The sequence below is a fragment of the Rhipicephalus microplus genome, unplaced genomic scaffold (assembly GCF_043290135.1).
Source record: "Rhipicephalus microplus isolate Deutch F79 unplaced genomic scaffold, USDA_Rmic scaffold_575, whole genome shotgun sequence".
NCBI classification, from domain to species: domain Eukaryota; kingdom Metazoa; phylum Arthropoda; class Arachnida; order Ixodida; family Ixodidae; genus Rhipicephalus; species Rhipicephalus microplus.
Genome location: NW_027465134.1, coordinates 26,492 through 46,053, shown reverse-complemented (window position 1 = coordinate 46,053; position 19,562 = coordinate 26,492). Strand labels below are relative to the sequence as shown.

The window sequence follows — 19,562 nt, the reverse complement described above, 5'->3', positions numbered from 1 at the left end:
ACGTTAATAAGTTCGTTTCACAGAAATTCCGGCGTCAGTGTCAGCGTCATTGGTTGTGAGTGAAGAATCATCTTGTGCGTGACCGAAAAATGGAGAAAGATGCAATTGAAATGAATCATGCGTCCGAGTGGAAATCGAAGCCGGGTCTTTTGCGTGGCAAGTGGGTGCTCTATACCACACATCCGCGCTTCTGCTTGTGAATACAGTGAAAATTACTTCCTCCGCTGGGAAATGCAGCGATGGTAACTTTCATGTTCGACAAACACGCGCGTCCTGTATAAGTGTTTCACCCTACAACATGAAATATGCGTGGTACATGCGTTAGTAGCCGTCAGACGTCAGAACAGGTGATTATAATAATACATTCATGGTTTAAAGTGGGTCACCCTCTACAAAAGACACACACGCTCCGTAGTGGGTGCATGGCGAGTTTAAAAAGAGGTACGCACGTGATTACCATGGAACACTGTGTTGTTACAGAGGTCGCCGCGAGAGTGTGTTACTTGTCCGCACGTGCGTGCGTGATCGCACTGAAAAAGCCGCATATTAGAAGGGAAAAAATGCTCAAGCTCACGAGGTGCGAGTGACGTTTTTTGTTTCCCTGCCATCCCTCCCTGCTCCGCTTCCAGCGCTTTCGTCGGGACGAGAAAAGAGAGAATGTGATTGCAGCGTGTGAAAAACTTTTGTAACTCTGCTCGTTCTGGACGGATTTTAAAAATTTTTGCGGCGCTTAATTTGTGAGGTAATATGCTTTTCCGGTGAATTAATTCGATGGTTACTCAAAAGGTGTTTCAGGGCCTCTTTAAATCGGGTCACCCTCTACAAAAGATACGCACGTTACTAAGCGTATTCCCTTAAGGCCCCGTAGCGGGTGCATGCAAATTCAGAAAGATTTCATGCACTAAGCTTTTGAAGTGCGCACTAGGAGGAACAGGACATTGCAGCTATTTCCAAGAGGGATTCATCCTAAAGCACATATGTGACCATTCGATACTTTAAATAGAGCTTTTTGATCACATGGCCTCGGATAATGAACGTCAAGTTTGCCAAGGCGTAGACTTGCCACTCAAACAGTCGGAAAGTAAATAATTGCTTGGTGAGACTATTTGAACTGGTGGACTATACTGATCCAAACCTCGACATCATTCAAGGTTTTTCCATATGCCATGCCAAAATCACTGCGTTTCAATTACATGACATCTTTAACGTCAATTTTTTGTTACCTTGCAATTGAGAGCTGACATAAAATTCACACTGATTCTAAAAAGAAACGTAAACCATCAAACGAAAAATTGCCATTTGTTTACATATCACATGCACATGGGTTTTAAGCACCCGCCACTCCGTCATATGAGAAACAGCAAAGTGTATCGAACTATGCTTACTTTGTCTCTGGTCAGACTGCATATAATTTAACTGCTTTCTATTATATATAGAAAGTGGAAGGCTGTCAGAAATTTCGACCACCTAGGGTCCTTTAACTTGCATCTAAATCTAAGCATGCACACGGACTTCTATAGTATAGCCTGCGTTAAAATGCGGTGGCCGTGGCCAGCATTCGATCCCGTGCCCTCCGGGCCTCTCCGCAGGTCACCATTCAAGCGTCATAATCACAAGACTAACCACGGTGAGTTAACACCAACGAATGCAAAAGGATCGAAAGATGCCTGCCGACTTAAAGAGTGCTAGCACGTTGGGTATTTCAAGTAATTCTCTTGCTACCCTTTACCCACTCAACGCGCTTAATCAACGATGTGGTTACTCAATGGTAACTCATAACCTCTACCGTGGCGAATAGTGTAGGCTTATTTATGTAAGACTGACATCCCCCTCCGACAGTTTCAAATCGGAACACTCGGAACGAGGGGGCAGCTTTTGAGAGAGAGCCCCTTCCATCGGCCTCTTTAAGCAGTGTCCTGGCAGAGCGACATTCAAAACGTCACCCTTTCTGCACCACTGCGGAACGATGACCGCATCGCGAGCCGCCTCCGCACATCAGCACGTGTATGTGCGTGCGTGTGGTACGCGACGCGCATAAGCGTACGCAGAGACATATCTCAAGAGTGGCTGGCGGGTCTTGCTCTCAACCGACTCCGACCATTGTCGTCCGCAAGCGACCCGTCGCGTGCGCCCTTTGTTTGTGCGCCGTCGTATGCCACGGTGGCGCGCCCTTTCTTCGCCAGCGTCCCGAAACGCGTTCGACGTCTAGCTGTACGCCGCCTCTGGCCGCGTGTCGTGGTCTGAGCGACGCCACCCACGTGTGACCGTGACGGCCGTACCCTGGGGTCAGTGCACGGACCGTGCAACGGACTGGACGTGGTAGCGCGCCGCAGAGACACCACGAGCCTTCCTGGATTGGCTTGCTGCTCGTGTTGCATTACGAAGATGCGCCTACAAGGGTGTGCATGCTACGGCGCCGCGTTCGCGCAGTGTACGCACGTAGGACGTGTCTAGACAGTGAACACGTCAGCGGGGCGGGACAGAGATGACCGTCGTTGTGTACCTTCTAGAAAGTATAATACGAGTGAAATAGACAGTGAGTGTTGAAAAGAAGCCCATTTAGAACAATTGGTAGAATTCGGCCACTAGCTAGCTGCCCATTCTCGATTTGACGTGGCCCACTGCTTAGATGCCCACGCAGCTGCCGGAGAAATGAATTTGTCACGAAAGCTTGTCTATTAGTAGGCCTCATTTTCTTCAGCGTGTGCTACACTGAGCGTGTAAAGAATCTATGGTGGTTCGCCGGCGCCCGTGTTTTATTTTGACATGGATTTACGTTCGCACCATTGGCGGAGCTTTCAGCTTCATGCCGTTTCCCGGAAGGCGCACCTGTTGGAAAGCACTCGGTGGTGACGATATTCCAGAGCCACCTGATGCCAGCTCTTTCTTGCCCACTGGTTTCTGAGGTGAGTGTCACGATTGACACTGTTTTCGAGCATTCTGACAGAGCCCACTCTATCATTTCAGCATGTTTATTTAGTGTTTAGCGCGTTTGGATGAGTTTTTGTGTGGGACCATCCAACCTCGGGTTAAACGACTCCACAGAATGTTGTGTTTTACTTTTCTTGTACTTATTACGTAAACAACTACAGAAACTTGTAAGAAAGGAACGGAAACTGCACACCGAATGTTCCGGAGATGGAAATAAAGTTGAATGTGTTTCATGCACCACATATAACCGGTGGTCTATCGTGTCCGTAACTATAGCGAAAATGAAGCATACATTACCAAAAGGGGTACCAGGGGAAAAGAAAGGAAGGAAAAATCCGCGGTGGCGCACATGTCCCGTGGTGCGGTTGATCAAGTGGTCACGGGTTCGACCACAGGCCATGTTCCGCTAGGAGTGGGATTGAAAACACGTTCGTTTCCAGTGTCACAACCGACACTTTGTTCATTTTATAAACGTCAACGCCTAACATTTCAAAGGTAATGAAAGACTGCTTCAATATCTAGCTTACATTCTAACGTACTAAAAAGCCTACTTTTACTGTGATAAGAAGATAACCTAGAAAAGAGGCAAAAACAAATTTATGGGAGTGGTCACACTGCCTTGATGTCCGTTCCCCAAGCTGATTTGACGTCACGGACAATGTCCTCATCTGCTTGGAGTCACGTATACGAAGTGTTTTGTCTAACACACTAGGGGGTTAATAATAAGGATATTCACAGCTCAGTAAAACACATTAAAATTCACTCCTAATAGGAAGAACATTGTTTTAACCATTTAATGTTGAAAGGCAAAGAAGAAAGTGGAAGCTCGAACATTATGCTGTTAGCCGAGTATTGTATTCTCGCCAATAACAAAGACATATAAATGAGGTCTGGCACAGTTTTTTTATATTTGCACTTGTTGCACTTTAGCCTCACCAGTAGCTCTGTAGTTAATGAATGGGAGGTTTCGGCGGGCTCAGTGTTCCCCATAATAAGGGGGGGGGGGGGGGGGGCTCATGACAAGAAACGGCGCAGGCAAACGTAGGACAGACAGGGCTTGGCCCATTTGCCCGCGCTATTTCTTTTTACGAAGCCGGGTCAATAAGCTCATGTTCATACCCCTTTAAGGGTCAAAGTTCCATCGCACCCCCCTTTTCCTCTTCCTTTGGTTCATTGCAAAAGACAACATGCTTCGCAATCGATGTAAGAATGAAAATCAAGCAGTGACACACGCCTCACAGGTCCTTTGGTCCCTGGCTTTCCGGAATAAACAAGGGAAGTAAACAGTTCTCGGAGTGCAGCATTGTGTGCATTCGGCCGCCGTCATTGCTAAAAAGATGCGTAGCCGTAACGCCGCTGTTTAGAACGATGACGGAACAGGTTAGACAAGTATGAGGCAGATTCACACTTCCCCTGTCCCCTCTCTCCTTCGTGCACGCGCCGATGACCGGCGGGCTACATTTCGAACGTGATGACAATCTTAGCTGGTAGAAAACTTCATCTAAATAACGTATTGCAGATATGGTGGTTGCTGTGTCTGGGTCGACGCTGTCGCCCACGGACCAGTGCCTGTTGCTGCTTGGCCGACCCGGTAGGTTCCAGTGGCTGGTGCTGTTCCTGCTGGCAGTGTTGCAGAGTCAGTGCGCGCTCAACCTGCTGAGTGCGGCACAACTGGTGAGACCCGTCAGGCACCGCTGCCGCGCCAGACCCAATGCAACCATTGGAGGCAGCGACCTCTGGCCTGTGGTGCTTGATGGAGGCGACAGGAGGTACCACCCATGCCTGCTGTACCGGTGAGTAGATGAGAGACAGTCCAGTGGACAAATCCATGGGCTCAGATTAATTCATTCCTTCAGCTTTGGCTCCTTAGACGTGCGCGCAAGTTGGGCGGGGGTGGAGGGGAGAAGAACTATACTCCCACATTTATCTGAGTGGACACACCGAGTCTTCCGCATACCTTTACTTTAGCCAATGTGACACATACCGTCTTTCCTTCAAGTGAAGGATCATCATCATGCAAGCTTTTGACTAGAGTGGTAGCGGGAGATATATTATTGTGCGGTCCAAGAATAGTTAAAGGTCCACCTTTCGTCATCATCATCATCATCATCATCATCATCATCATCAGCCTGACTACGTCCACTGCAGGACAAAGACCTCTCTCAAGTTCCGCCAGTTGACTCAGTCCTTTGCTTGCTGCTGCCATTTTATGCCCGCAAACTTCCTCATCTCATCGGTCCACCTAACTTTCTGTCTCCCCTTGCCTTTTCTTAGAATCCAGTCAGCTATCCTCAATGACCAGTGGTTATCCTGCCTACGCGCTACATTCCCGGCCCATGTCCATTTTTTCTTCTTGATTTCAACTACGTTATCCTCAGCCCCAGATTGTTTACTGATCCACTCCACTCTCTTCTTGTCTCTTAAGGTTACACCTAGGATTTTCCTTTCCATCGCTCGCTGCGTCGTCCTCAATTTAAGCTAAACCCTCTTTGTAAGCCTCCAGGTTTCTGCTCCATAGGTAAGTACCGGCAGGATGCAGCTGTTATATACCTCCCTCTTGAGGGATAGTGGCAATCTACCAGTCAGAATTTAGTGCCCACCTTCACCACCTCAGAAAGCCGGGAACTGAGGGCAGACTGTTAGGTGCGCCATCACCACAATTTCATTCCGGCGTCCATTACGAAGACTATTTCCTTTCGGGCTGAAGCGACGGGAGGATGGGAAGGCGAGGGGAGGGTGTGCTGCAGTTGAACTCGGACGCTTCTTCCTCCGACCCCTATATAGTCGAGAACTTGGCGCACGTGTATGCTTGGCCAGCGCCCACTCGCTAGGCTAACACGCCAGCGCACTGGTGCTTTGTCGCGTCGTGATACACTTGACATACGCCTTGTCCAACTGCGAAATTCGGTTGCATTAGGCTTGAATCAATACCCCCGCAAAACAAACGATTTCGAGTTTTTCTTACTGGCAAATCATGACTGTGTTATCTTGAAGACGTACAACACCTTAAGGGTGAAGCCACACCGTCGAGAGCCAGCTGCGAATCTGTAACAGGTTTCAGTGACGTCACATGTGCTGTCTTTTGTGTAGCTGGGCCCCAGTGCTACGATACGTGCGAGTACTATCTGGATCTGTCCCAGCAACGTGTCCTTCTGCAGCGATTTCGACGGTATCCGCGACGGTGGTATATAGCTGTTACGATGCTCCGCTGCTGGCCCGATGGTCGCGGGTTCAGTCCCGAACAGGAGTGGTCGCATTTCGATGGAGGCGAAATGCTAGAAGTGCATCCACTGTTCAGTGTCAGTGTCCAGTGAAGAACACCAGACGTTCGAAATACGTGGAGCCCTCCTTCTGCAGGCGAGCCTCATATTTGTACCGATGTTTCAACGCGTTAAAGCTCCGTTTACCATTAATTTCGAAGATGTAAAAATGCGAAAATCTGGGATGGGTTGTCCTTGAAAACCGCGATGAAATTCTCCGCTGTGCAGAAATGAGGCACCGTCGTCCTTTGCACCAGGGTGGCACTATCATCGCCTTGTACTGTGCGGAGTGGTGCAACGCATACGGGCAAGGAAGGTGTACAGTTGGGGAACCTCAGCACCGTATGCAAAAGTATAGCCATTCACTGTGACGCAGTTTCGACGTCAGACCTTTGGTTCTCTCTCCTGCAGGGATCCGACGAACCGACGGGCTGGCACGCAGACTTGCCCCGATGGTTACGAGTACCTGGCAGTCGACAAGACGGAGAGCGTCATCAGTGAGGTAAAGGTTAAATATTATTTTCCCTTTCTTCTAGTGTATATACCATATGTTAAGATTCATTATTAAACGAAGTCAATACTAAGTAGCGAGAACGGCCTTAGTGTGTAGGCGACGCCTGTCACATTGCTGCAATATACCTTGGTGCCAGATAATAGGCGATTGGTATGAACGTCTATCGGAGGCAAAAAGAATAAGTTGTTCTCTATTCCTTTCTTTAGGGGGAGAGGGAGAGGTTTGTGCTTTTACGTAAAATGTACTTTTTCTTCCTTGACACCCAACTCAGTCGCAGCGAGTTGGTGCGCAGACGTCGAAGAGGTGTCTTCCGCTGCATTTTTATTTCTTTTATTTACATAGTACTGATGTCTCCTTGCGTGACATTGTAGGGGTATACGCACAGAAATTGCTTGTAAGTCGGACATACTATGTCCGACTTATCATTATGTAAAGCAAAGCTAAAGTCCATAAATAGGCTACCAAATAGAAAACATACATATTGCATAAATGAGTGTTTGCGCTCACCCGGCGAGAATTGTGGTTTGGTAGTGCAATGAATTTACTAATATACGTGAAAATCGCTCTTAAGAAAGGCGTATACATTTGCTCGCGAATGTGCAGACACAGCGATGTTCTGATGCTTACGAACTATTTTCATGCGATACTATAGCTCGGTAATCTGCAATCTTCCCGAATAGTTGCAGTATAGTTGTTTGCAAACTTATCTGTTCTGTTATCCAGGTAAGTCGACATTTTATACATGACCGCGTGATCATTGCGTGTGTAGGTGATCCCGATGCATCTTATCTTTACTCCCATTTTAAAAGTTAACAGGTAGTTAGGAAAGAACGAACTGCTGTATGGTATTTTACCGATCGTCTTTCAACATAGCAGCTAGTATTTTCAGATGAGCGTGTTTTGGTCAACGATGGTTCTGTCTTCGTTCCCACAACGCTGTTCTTCCCGCTAACGCTGCCGTGGTGGTCAATCGCAGTGGGATCTGGTGTGCGATCGCTCCTGGCTGGCCGACCTGGTCAGGCTCTACCTGAGACCTGCATCTTCCGCCCTGGGTGCTCTGATCTTCTGCGCATGCGCTGACCGCGTTGCCTCGGGTCGCAGGACGACGCTGTTCGTGGCGCAGGCGCTGCAAGTGTCGTCGGCCGTGGCCCTGCTCTTCGTTCCCTGCTTTCTCGCTTTCGCGCTCATCTACGCTCTTCAGACTGCTTGCTCCATGGTGAGCTGTCCGATAGCCTAAGCCTGTAGCAACAGCAAAATGGGTGCCGCGGAGTGCTAGCTCATTAATGTAAGTTGTAGACAATGCGGCATACAGAGTGGACACACCCAGCTGCATGTTTGTGTGGTGCTATATTCAGTCATCAGTCTGTTCAAGCTGCCACATCATCACTCTTTTGAAGACTGCACATCTAACCAAGAACCTGTTCCAGTGACTACACCTTTGACTGAGAGCACCTAAGCTCTGCGACGAATATATATCCATGGGACACGCGCGTTCTAATGGGATCGTTTGAGCGCCAGTGTATGCGTTCGCTCCTTTTACGGATCCGTGAATTAAAGCACGCGTTTCTGGCTCGTCCTGGTTTGCTACGTGTCGATTGGGTTCCTTACATGGACAAAGAACCTTCAGTACGAAGCAGCCGCCCGGAATTATCAGGAAATACTGAACTTCGATTGAAATGACACTGCAGAAGCCAGTGGATGCACGCTTTTATGTGGTTTTCGAAAAAATAGTACACGTCTGACGACGATGAAAATGGCGCTGAATGAACGTATACACAAGAACACACAACACAGGCGCTAAATTTCAACCGGATTTTTCATTGCCACACTCGCTTGCTTATTACCATGCTCACAAAAAATGTCTTTGCAAAGACAGTTCATGAGAACCACAAGCCCAAATTTCGATAGTGCTGAATACATATCCTGATGTGGAAAAACCGAGTGTTGGCTGAGCCACCTTGTATCATTTTCGCAGTGCCTCGATCGAGCAGGTTAGAATGGTAGTCTGTATTTGAACATAGTGTTTTCATGCGCGCGCAGGGTAGCCAGCTGGTGTCGTTCGTGATCATGCTGGAGCTGCTGCCGACGCCGTTCCACGTTCAAGGCGCGTGCGTGCTCGCCGTCGCCTCGACGGTAGGCCACGTCTTGATGGCCGCAATCTCTTCGCTCGTCGCCTCCTGGCGGTACGTGCAGCTCGCCCTGGCCGCGCCGCAGCTCGTCTCCCTGGCTTTCCTGTGGTGAGTGAAGCGCTTACGTCACCCTTGCATATTCACTTGAGTTGACACGTGTGCTACGTTTCAACCGAATGTATCGAACACGGCACGTTTGAGTTGACCTTTCTCTGCGCAATGAATATGCGGCTAGCTGGAGCTATCCTCACCAGCTTTGACAGTTGCGAAAGGCCTGCTAAGCGTTCATAACAAAACGTACACCTACATATGTACTTTGTTGATACTGTGAATGACGACGAATGATACCACAACTCGTTGTAATGCATTGGCCAACCACCATCTTGTTGCACAGTCCATATGGTGCGACGCCTGTCTCGACTTTGCACATCTGCCATGCAATATTACACCTGCTGACGTGACTCGATGCGCGACATGATGATTTTGGGGTCTAATTTCGCCTAAGTACTTTTCGGCGTGGATCTGTTATAGAATACGTGACTGCTATGCAGAATGCCTGAGCTATATTCCTGCTCTAATTCAGATTTTTATTTAATTTTGTTAAGGTTCCGTGGGTTTTTACCGCACGCCGCATTATCAAGACCCGGGTGTCACCAGGCACGAAAGGTTTTCCCCTTGATATTAGTGTTCCGTCTAGTTTAATGTTTTCCAGCACGCGGGATGGCCGTATACCGGCGCCTTGCGATGCAAGTATACTTCCTTTTGTCGAGTAGCAGTGGCATACGCTGAAGTTTCAGTCTCATGTCGGCACTCAGTGGCGTATAGCCAAGGGGATAGCAAACCAGGCCCGTGACCCCCCCCCTCCCCGTGCTCGCGAAACTTTTTTTTTCGCCATGACATGTCTCGCGCAATGTGGTCATTTTCCTTCCCCCCTCCCCTTCTCCCTTTGATGTCGAGAAATCGCTCCCCTCCCCCATCTCCCCCCCCCCAAAAAAAGTTATCTGCTTACGCCACTGTCTGTGCTGCGTCCTCCTGCAATCATTTCGCCTTGCGCAGGCTGGTGCCTTACTCGTTGCCGCACCGCACCTTGTGCTGCGGGGTCAGCTGGCCACAGCCGACGTGACGCTGAGACGCATGGCCAGCTCGGACGCGTTGGCCTTCCTCCCGGTTCCGTCAAGTTGCTGCTGCAGTATGCGCCGCGTCCCGGTCGCTCGTCGCTGGTGCTTCAGAGGCTCTGCGCTGAGTCAGGTCTTCGTCTACAAGCAAATCCGCCGATACTTGCTCACCCATTTGTACCTCTGGTGAGTTTCAACACTTCCATTACCACCCTTGACAACAGATGGATGACGGCAGTAACCATTTTAGAATGTCGTCCTAAAGCATGATTGCTAAATTTAAAAAAAAACACGAAGAGAACTTACACTGCTGGTTACAGGCCACTAGCGATATTGTGACCGTGACATAATGAAGTTGACTAGACTCGAAAATAACACGTGGCCACGGACAGGACAAACGTGTGTCCGCGCTAGGCTATGTGTTTGAGCTCCTCCTCTTTTTCTTTCTCTTCATCTTCAACTTTCAAGCACCTTTATCACTTTTTTCGGTTCTTGGTAGGAGAGTTCTTATTCTATATAGAAGAGTTGTCATTCCAGCCTTCATTCTTCCTTTTCGTTCTGTCCGTGTATGGCGACAGCGCTACTAAGTTTGGCATCACGTCACGTTCCTTGTTGCGAGATCAAGGCTAAAACCTACCGGTTTCCGGTTTACAGGGCACAAGATGCCTCCGCAACCTTTTCACTGGTCACTCCACACGACCTATAGGATGCATAGCTGTTTCATATTCTTAATAAACATAGAAGAACGACGCAAACTTACAAGGAGAAAACCTAATGGACGAGCATTCTGTTCTGCTGCACCTGAAACGGTCTAGTTTACCACATTGTCCACCTCGCACGCAGGGCGGTCGTGTCCTTGTTCCTGGCCATACGCGTGTCAGAGATCTCCACGCTGACCGGAAACCGATCGGCCGACCTCTTCACTCGAGGATTCCTCGCCGTTGGCGTTCTGCTGCTGGTATTCGTGCTGGCCGGGCGGTACGTATATTCACTCCTGATACAGCCTGGCAACGTAAAGTTGTGCACTCGAGCTCTGCATATTCGTGGCTGTATGTTCTTCATCAAGCATGAAAGACCTTCAATCATCCCATTTCATAGGCCGTTGAAAAACACATGATTTTTTTTGTTTCAGTGCTGTACATGTAGATTTTGTACTTTATCCCACCACCTAGCACTTTGCGATAGAAATCTGTTTTTTTCTTATTAACCAAAGGTAGAAGAGGCCACCCGAGGTAGACAAATCCACCAGATAGTTCAGTCGCAAAAAGATTAGCAACGCATATTTAGCCGTTCGTCTCTGGGATTTGCGCCGTCTCAACAGTCCTGCGGCTTTCATTTTCATGCACAAGCGAAGTATACGTGATTTTGTTTTCTTGTTTTTTTTCCTAACGCTAATAATCTCACCCGGAAATTTTGCAAATGGCTATTTTCGGTTCTTCATATGCTTATATAGCACTTACGCTCCGATTCGACGCAGTATGGGTACTGTCCGCATACAGACTCTGCTTCTGGCGCTCGGAGGAAGCCTCTTTGTGGTCGCCGCTTTCTTCGAGCACAGGCGCGTCGCCAGCAACGAGAAAGGTAAGCCCACAGGGGACCACCTATAGAATCCTGTTTAATGCTCTGTGACGTAAGCAGAGTGCAGTTGCCCCAGTCACTTATGGCTCGACGCTGTGACTTGTTCGTATTTCTGTTTCTTATTGCAATAACTATTATGGTGCGCTGATAATACTTCTTACAAGAATACAGCTCGCAGGAATGTGGTAGCATTCATGGAAAAGGTACATTACTTCTTACAAGGATACAGCTCGCAGGAAGGTGATAGCATTCATGGAAAAAGTACATTAAATAGACTTCCGCTGCGAAACGATGCATGAAGAATCGGGGGTTAATGCAGAGGTTTAAACACTTTGATTCACCGCTGAGATAACCGCTGTGTATTTCTACGTTGTCGTGGCAGTGAAGAAGGCAGCAGATGGTTCAAGACGAAACATTTTTTATTTTGGGTGAACTTGTGCTCACGGAAACCAAAAGTCGAAATACAGGCAGTTGCGTGTTGGAGGTTGGAGAACGGTGAACAGAGCATTGGCCGTCGATAATATCTGTCAAGAGGTAAAGTACGTCGACTTTTATATTAGCGCTACCGAATATTCGAGCGTTATCGCTGGTGGTCCCGTAATCTCTCGAAGAAGCTGTTCGTGTCCTGCGAGCAATTCACGGAATCACCCCAAACAATCTCGAGCGTTTCGAAAATTGTGGCGCATGCAGTCTCGACCGAACGTTGCAGATAGTCTTCGCGGGTGAAATACGGATACATAAAAATAAAACATGTGTGGCAGTTTGCACTTGAAGATAACTCTGAGCCTTGCTGTAAAAACACATGGCACTGCAAGAGCAGGCTGTTCTGGTTTTATGTTGTTTTCTTATTCCCTCTCATTTTCACCCTTTGCTTGTATTCGTGTAGGCCTTACGCTCGACCTCTTCTACTCCGGACTGTGTGCACTGTTTGGCTGGACGGCTGTGGTTGTGACGAAATCTACCATGCTCTTCGACATGGCAAAGTCCATGCCAACTGGTACTAGGTGGGTATCGAGTAACAAAATGACATACTGAACAATTATCGGAAACACGGGCTGCACAAGTCTGAAAGCGTGGTGTATACACTTCATCATGCAATCACGGTTGCTTGGACATTACTTGCTCCTCATTTTACTTCGCAATTACTTGCTACCTTTATGCTCGAAAGCGAACTTCGCAACTCATTGCGAACTTCGCTTTGATTCGATGAAGAAGCGAACGTATTCATGCTTGGAATTGTTCGTCGTGCAGCGACACTGCAGCGCGACGAGTGCCACTGTCTAACTTGAAGAAATACCATAGATTCAGCTAGCCAATCACGTTGTGTTTTCTCCATGAAGTCATGACACAAGCTCACACCTAAAGATTGCGTTGTGAATCGCGCAGCGCTGCGAGTGAGTTAATGTAGCGAATAAGCTGCCACGTCATTGCCTCTATGCCGGGGTCACAGTTATGTGAATCAGGTGTTGCCACTTAAATTGGTAGGTGTCGCAGCCTAACGCGTCTTTATTCGTATTCGTGCAAATCCCTCATTATGGTGATCGTTTGTTTAATTTTAAACACCAAACTGGAAGAATTTCGGACATCAACAGTATGATTTCGTTCGTTGCTGTCAGTTTAATCGCGAACGTATTACGCCGTTCTTCGTGCAGAGCCTTTTGCCTGGGACTCTGCGTTGCAGTGGGCAGCCTGGCGGAAATCCTGGCTCCAACCGGTATCCACCCTGGTAGGCCTTAAGATACGCATGTGCCGTACTGAAATTATTGATAGCAGTTCCGGAGCACTACCGGTAAAAAGGCACCACACATATATATTGGTTTCTCAGATTTGGGTGCACGTTAAAGAACCCCAGGTGGTCGAAATTTCCAAAGTCCTTCACCACGGCATCTCTTATAATCATATGGTAGTTTTAATTGGGACGTTAAACCCCACATATCAATCAATTAAACAAATCGATATCAGTTTCGACTAAATTTAACCACGTATAATCTGGATCGACGTACTTTTCTTGCTTTTCGTCAACACAGAAATTGGGACAGGTGCAGGTAGAATTCGAACACGAGACCATAAGCCAGCAGGGACAAAGCACCGGTTGAACCGTTGCGGGCTTGCGGCAGATTGTGTTCGACACGTGAAAGTGACTAACGATAAACATTCGCGTCCTAAAAATGTCAACACAAGCAACTAACATTATAGCTGTATTGTCTAAATATGTTTCTTTTTCAGGCGTGCTCAGTTAACCTTTGGTGCCCATGGTAACAGCTATCAGCAACTCGGCACGCCATTCGTGAAAAGACTATTCTCGCCGTCTTTCGGAAAACTCGGTTTGAACTGAGGTAATTCAACGATAGACATTAACATATCATCAAATAGAACACGTCAATAGAGCGTTATCTCTTCGCAACTCCTTTGGTTTTCATTCATCAACAAGAAGTACAAAACTGGGTCCTTGGTTAGCCTTTCTCCCGTTTCATTTCCACTACTCTCTGTTATTTGACATTCAATAATTTCGTTAACTGCTTCGAAACGTGCGCCGCAGATGCCCTTATTTCACGAGCATCCGCACTGTGAATGCATATCTCACTGTCGTCAATCGGTGTCTTCACAACGCGTCGTCCCGCCCGTAGGGAGGCCTGCTGCCTTTCTACCTGCCAATGGCCGGTTGCGGCGTGCTGGTCCTGACAGCGGCCGGCCTTAGCCTCGTGTTTCCAGACGCGTGGAAGCGGCCGCTGCCCGCATCGGCTGAGGCTGCCGACGACGCCAAGAAGCCCTGCAGGAGGCGTCGTCGGGGTTCGTACTCTCCTCCAGCGAGCCGGCTTGGCACAGCGACCGCCACTGCGCTTCCCCTGGCCGACGACGGCACAGCCGCGCTCACGGCGGCCAAGATTCACCGCCCCAAGCAGGCCAGTGTACGTGTGCGTCCACCTATCCTCCCGTTTACGGCGCTTTTGGTTCAGGGATTAAAAAAATGTGGCAAGGGCCAACGTGCCAGAAGTCGGGGGTCTAATCGAAACGTCGGCTTGACTTTGCAAGCATCGATAGTGTCAAGAACTTCTCTCTCGTTATAGAAGTGAAGTATGCGCATGCCAGTGGCGTAAATACAGAAACGTCGCAAGGGGGGCACACCTTGCAATATCAGATACTATGTTTTTTGTTAATGTCTTATTTTTTACGAAATTACCTTTCACTTTTGCATTTCGTGTCTTGTCTTTGGAAGAGCTTGTCGTACCTTTGTGTTTTACTTGCTTACGTTACTATTTACTTACGTTCTTCATAAGCACATGTGCGTGTTGGTGGACCCATGTCTTTGATAGACTTGTATGGAGTCTGCTCGAGCTACTGATTTTTATTATCGATCACGACACACATATAGGGATGCTTACGCTTGACCCTTCCTCCCGCTCCTCGCTCCTTCTCCGGGTGGGTTTGGTGAACCCCTCTTAAAAAAAAAAAAAACTTCTGGGTAAGCCTCTGTTGGAAAAGGCTTTAGAATACAGTTACGGAGAATGCAAGCTTGAACACTCAAGAACACTAAATAGGATGTTTGACAGATCAATGGTTAGGGTAAACCTCTGTTGGAAAGGGCTTTAAAATACAGAGTTACAGAGAATGCACAAATGCACGCTTGAACACTCAAGAACATCAAATACGATGTTTGACAGATCAATGGTTAGGGGGGAGGGGGCGCTTGCAAATTGTGTCCCTCTCAGCCTGAACACAATGTGGTCAGGACTCCCTTGGCGTAAAAAAAAATCGGCCTGAGCTAAAGTATATACCCTCAGACTAACCTCTCTGACCTCTAATGAACACGCTTTCTTTCGCACCGTTTTACATGGACTTTCAGATCGCAAAAAGAAAGGGGGGGGGAGGTGTGGGGCTTTATTTATTTTTAGTGAACGCCACTGCTTCAGTGCGCACTCACTGTCTATTTCACTCACTTTTTGGGTGCTATCGACCTGCTTTCGATCCAGCGCTAGCATCTCGCTTGTTTTGATTATCGTTCATGTATGGTGCTTATAATATCGCCAGGGGTTATTGACGGCATAGCAGTCTTTGGGAAATAACCTGGCATTTCTCCTTTAATTTTCATTCATTCAGCTTTTTGATGCCTAATCCTTTTATGACTCTTGCGTTGACGTGTTTTCATTTTTTTTTCTGATTGCAGAGCACGCGTACCACATCCGAAACGTCCTGCAAACGACCCCTAGACTCCATGGAGTCGAGCGGCACTCCGCGGAGCACTTTCGCCGCCCAGATGGTCTATCCGGGAAAAAGGAAGCGTCTACTTCCAATCCTGTCGGGCAGGGAGGAACATATCGCCCTCCAAGACGACCACGCGGGCAAACTCTGCGTCGTCGGCCGAGGACAACGAATCCGACGACGGCGAGTCGAGGCTTACTGACCTCGAGGACGAGCTCAACCGGGCGTGGGAGAGGGGCGCCCTCAGTTTGAGGTCGCCGCAACAGAGGACGCCTCACCAACGCCAGCAGCCATGCTATGCAATGCTTTGGCGCGACTAGAAAGAACTTCTCAGAAGGAAATTTCATCAATGAAACTGCCTTCTGAGTATGGTGCGACGAGCGGGGCAGCCGCACACGTTTTAAACGTTAGTATCGAGGTATAGTAAAAAATTTCTTCAGTAAGGGTTTGGGGTAATGGTTCATCAATTTGAGTAGAAGGGCCCATAGTCCAGGACTCCACTGGCTGCTGCCGCCCGCTTGACGTGACGCAGAAGCTCTAGCTAGCGAGCCGTGGCAATAGTTTTTAAAAATGCGCACATCTTCACCATAATAAACCATGACTAAGTAACGTACGACACTTTCATGTGGTCGACTAACCGCTTGTTCTTGATTTTCGAAGAAGGAGCGAAACGTCAAGGCAGCTGCAAATATAAAAAATGAAGCGAGTATCTGCAACTATCGGCAACTGTGCGAAATTATCATGACAAGGCACAACGTTTTCTTCGTTTTGATTAACGTCGCAAGTCTACTATGTCTTAGCAAGGTAAATGAGTGAAAACAGGGACGTGCAATTAATGGCCCGTGTGGCTGACTGCACCATGCGTAACAGCGCTGTCCTTACCTCTTCGACAGCCATTGCTTGCAGCAGAGGGATGTTAAGAAAAAAACTGTTCTTTTTATTTCGACTGACAAAATTCCTCACAGGACGCCGCACTTCACGAATACTGCTGTCAACGGCGATCACACAAATATGAGGTGTCGATCGTCATATTGAATAAAATAATGTAACGTCTGTCTCAGTGGCGATAAATTGTGTTCGGCGCAACTGCATCTTTTAGGGCACGCCATCTCCTTCGCTTCATCACACAATACCGCACTTTCGTGCAAGCATTGTCAGGCATGTGTCTATAGCTTTGAAGACGCCCTGCAACACTTTTTACAGGACCCCTTGGCGTCGTGGAAAACGTTGCCGATCGGTATAGTTTAGTTTCAAGGTTCCAAACCATGCGAGTCAAATATCGCCAGAAAGTTTGAAAACAACTAAAATTTAGCTGCTTGCACACTCAGTGGCCCCGCCGCAGCAGTCTTGTGGTTAAGATACTCGGCTGCTGATCCGCAGGTCGTGGGTTCGAATCCCGGCTGCGGCGGCTGCATTTCCGATGGAGGCGGAAACGTTGTAGGCCCGTGTTGCTCAGATTTGGGTGCACGATAGAGAACCCCAGGTGGTCGAAATTTCCGGAGCCCTCCACTACGGCGTCTCTCATAATCATATGGTGGTTTTGGGACGTTAAACCCCACATATCAATCAAATCAATTGCACACTCAGTGGTGATGTCGTCACCAACGACGCAGCGAGTAGGCCTAACTATGCAGCTCTCGGGGCCACCCACGGTGTACAGTCATGAGTGGTTCCTCCCGACAGGCAGGATTTGGCCTTTGTTGTCAACCTAGAGCTTGTTTTACAGCGAAAGCTGCTAGTGCACAACAGCCATTTTGGGTGCCCGTATACGTACTTTATAGCGTCCGCCGCAACCGCCGCGGTGTCCGTAACCGCTATCACGCGAAATAAAAAAAAAGATGAAACAATTGTTTCGCCTTTTTTTATAATGTCGCGTAATTCAACACAAAAAGTTATTCAACACAAAATGGGATTGGAACTCGGGCCTTCTTTAAGGCATCCCAACTATTCAACCATTGAGGTACACTTTTCTAAATGCGAAGCATTTCTTAGCGAACTTCGGCGACTTTGAGCGCATCTATCTATCTATCTATCTATCTATCTATCTATCTATCTATCTATCTATCTATCTATCTATCTATCTATCTATCTATCTATCTATCTATCTATCTATCTATCTAGCCGCCTTCGACTTATAGCTCTGCTGTTCCTTTCGACAATGGTATCGATACCAAGATTGGTATGGGTAACATGACTGTATGACGAGTATAATCCTAAACATGAAAATCCTAACACGTATGTCATAAATGTCATGATTTACATTTCATGGGTCCTGCTGCTCTTGCTTTGGCTTTGTTTACATCACATGTTGCAAAACTGGTATAGTATGACATGACTGCATGGCGAACACAAGCGACAGACCCTAACATGGAAAACATGTCATGCATGTCATGTAACATAAACTCATGACTACATGCCACACTCGTGATGCGACCATTTCGCGAGCTTCACAATTTGGTATTTGACACAACTAGACTACGAAGGTAAATGAAATTTCCAAACATGATAATCATGGCATGCGTCTCATGTAAACACATGACTGCATGCCACACTCATGATGCGCTCGTGGCTGTTTCGCTAAGTTCACATATACCAATCTTGGTGTTATGTGTTGTCAAGGAATGACGAAGGTATATGACTGGTGCAAATATGATAACAATGAGATGCATGTCATGTAACAACATCACTACATGTCATCCTCATGAAGCGCTCGCGGCCGTTTCACTAGTTCCACATATACCAAATTTGGTATTACGTGACGTGAATGGAGAACGAAGCTTAATGAACCGTCCAAACATGATAATCATGATATGCGTGTCATGTAAAACATGACTACATGCTATGCTCATAGCGGCCGTGCTCGGGCTGTTTTCATTCGCTCAACATATGTCAAATTTGGTATCGTGTGACATGAATAGACAACGAAGGTAAACGACAAGTCGAAGCATGAGAATCATGACATGGAAGGTATATGTGGCATAATTTGCGTCCGCTTCGTAGCGTTGTGCTAATATTAAAGTGGCATATCAACCAACCTCATTCGTGCTTCGCATATCATCGATTCCCACTGTACGTATGATCTGCCTTTTTTTTCGATCTCGATCTTTCGTTACCGCAGCGTATCACAACCCGTTATTCCTGAGAAAATTAAAAAAGAACGTAAAATCCACGTAATGGCTGAGCAGTATAGCTCACCGTCGTCTCTCATAAAGTTACTTGTGTGCTGCCAGGAGTTCGGACCTGGTCACCCACTCAAGCACATGCTGTTGAAATCTCAGCACTTCCAGGTACCGCTGCTACATTGACAAAAATAAACACGCGCCAGTTGTAAATTTTGGACACAATGGTCGCACTCTGTCCTTGAGCGTCATAAACAGCGAAGACCTACAAGCATATTCTGGTCATACGGAAGTCCACCATCACATTCTATGGGCAGAGACCTGATGCCACGGCAAACAGAAGGTAGCTCTTCTTTCAACGTCGTTCGTGGAGACACTAGGATTGGGCATGTTGGTATAGCATGACAAAGAGTGCTTAACAGCGCAAACGACAGGAGGGGATAAAGGAGACGAGACAGAGCGTTCTGTCTAGTCTCCTCTATGCCCTCCTGTCGTTTGCGTGGTTAAGCACTCTTTATCATGTCCTTTAATTGTCGTACGTCCCAGAAGTAAACCCATTTGATGTTCATTACGAAGTTATGTCAGTCAAGAACTTTATTAAGAAGTCCTGAGGAGTGTAAGTGTAAGCCACCAAAGGGTCCATGAGGGACACCCTAGCTGCCGTTATACCGTCGGCGACGCCCGAGTCGGGGCTATAGTTTCCTTAATCGGCCGGA

The 19,562-nt window shown here is 47.6% G+C and overlaps 2 protein-coding genes across 3 annotated transcripts; both read left to right on the top strand.

Moving 5' to 3' along the window:
* Positions 1-4,452: 4,452 nt before the first annotated feature.
* Positions 4,453-9,957, top strand: LOC142795174 (organic anion transporter 3-like). Its single transcript, XM_075886014.1, has 5 exons — positions 4,453-4,724; positions 6,603-6,693; positions 7,682-7,921; positions 8,746-8,942; positions 9,891-9,957. The coding sequence occupies exons 1-5, from the start codon at positions 4,453-4,455 to the stop codon at positions 9,955-9,957; spliced, it is 867 nt and encodes a 288-aa protein (XP_075742129.1).
* Positions 9,954-16,787, top strand: LOC142795173 (uncharacterized). Of its 2 annotated transcripts, none has more exons than XM_075886011.1 (7): positions 9,954-10,135; positions 10,793-10,927; positions 11,427-11,530; positions 12,414-12,531; positions 13,180-13,253; positions 14,155-14,436; positions 15,693-16,787. In XM_075886011.1, the coding sequence occupies exons 1-6, from the start codon at positions 9,969-9,971 to the stop codon at positions 14,223-14,225; spliced, it is 669 nt and encodes a 222-aa protein (XP_075742126.1). In that variant the 5' UTR covers positions 9,954-9,968; the 3' UTR covers positions 14,226-14,436; positions 15,693-16,787. The 2 variants fall into 2 exon arrangements, with proteins under 2 accessions (XP_075742126.1, XP_075742127.1); XM_075886012.1 differs by having other exon boundaries at positions 14,155-14,442.
* Positions 16,788-19,562: the final 2,775 nt, after the last annotated feature.

Bases quoted from the DNA above. Each gene is read 5' to 3' on its own strand.
- LOC142795174 (XM_075886014.1), top strand. From the start codon at position 4,453: ATGGTGGTTGCTGTGTCTGGGTCGACGCTGTCGCCCACGGACCAGTGC. The intron at 6,694-7,681 runs GTAAAGGTTAAA...GGTCAATCGCAG, and splicing joins CGGAGAGCGTCATCAGTGAG to TGGGATCTGGTGTGCGATCG. The intron at 8,943-9,890 runs GTGAGTGAAGCG...CGCCTTGCGCAG, and splicing joins GTCTCCCTGGCTTTCCTGTG to GCTGGTGCCTTACTCGTTGC.
- LOC142795173 (XM_075886011.1), top strand. From the start codon at position 9,969: ATGGCCAGCTCGGACGCGTTGGCCTTCCTCCCGGTTCCGTCAAGTTGC. The intron at 10,928-11,426 runs GTACGTATATTC...GATTCGACGCAG, and splicing joins GTATTCGTGCTGGCCGGGCG to TATGGGTACTGTCCGCATAC. The intron at 13,254-14,154 runs GTAGGCCTTAAG...TCCCGCCCGTAG, and splicing joins TCCAACCGGTATCCACCCTG to GGAGGCCTGCTGCCTTTCTA.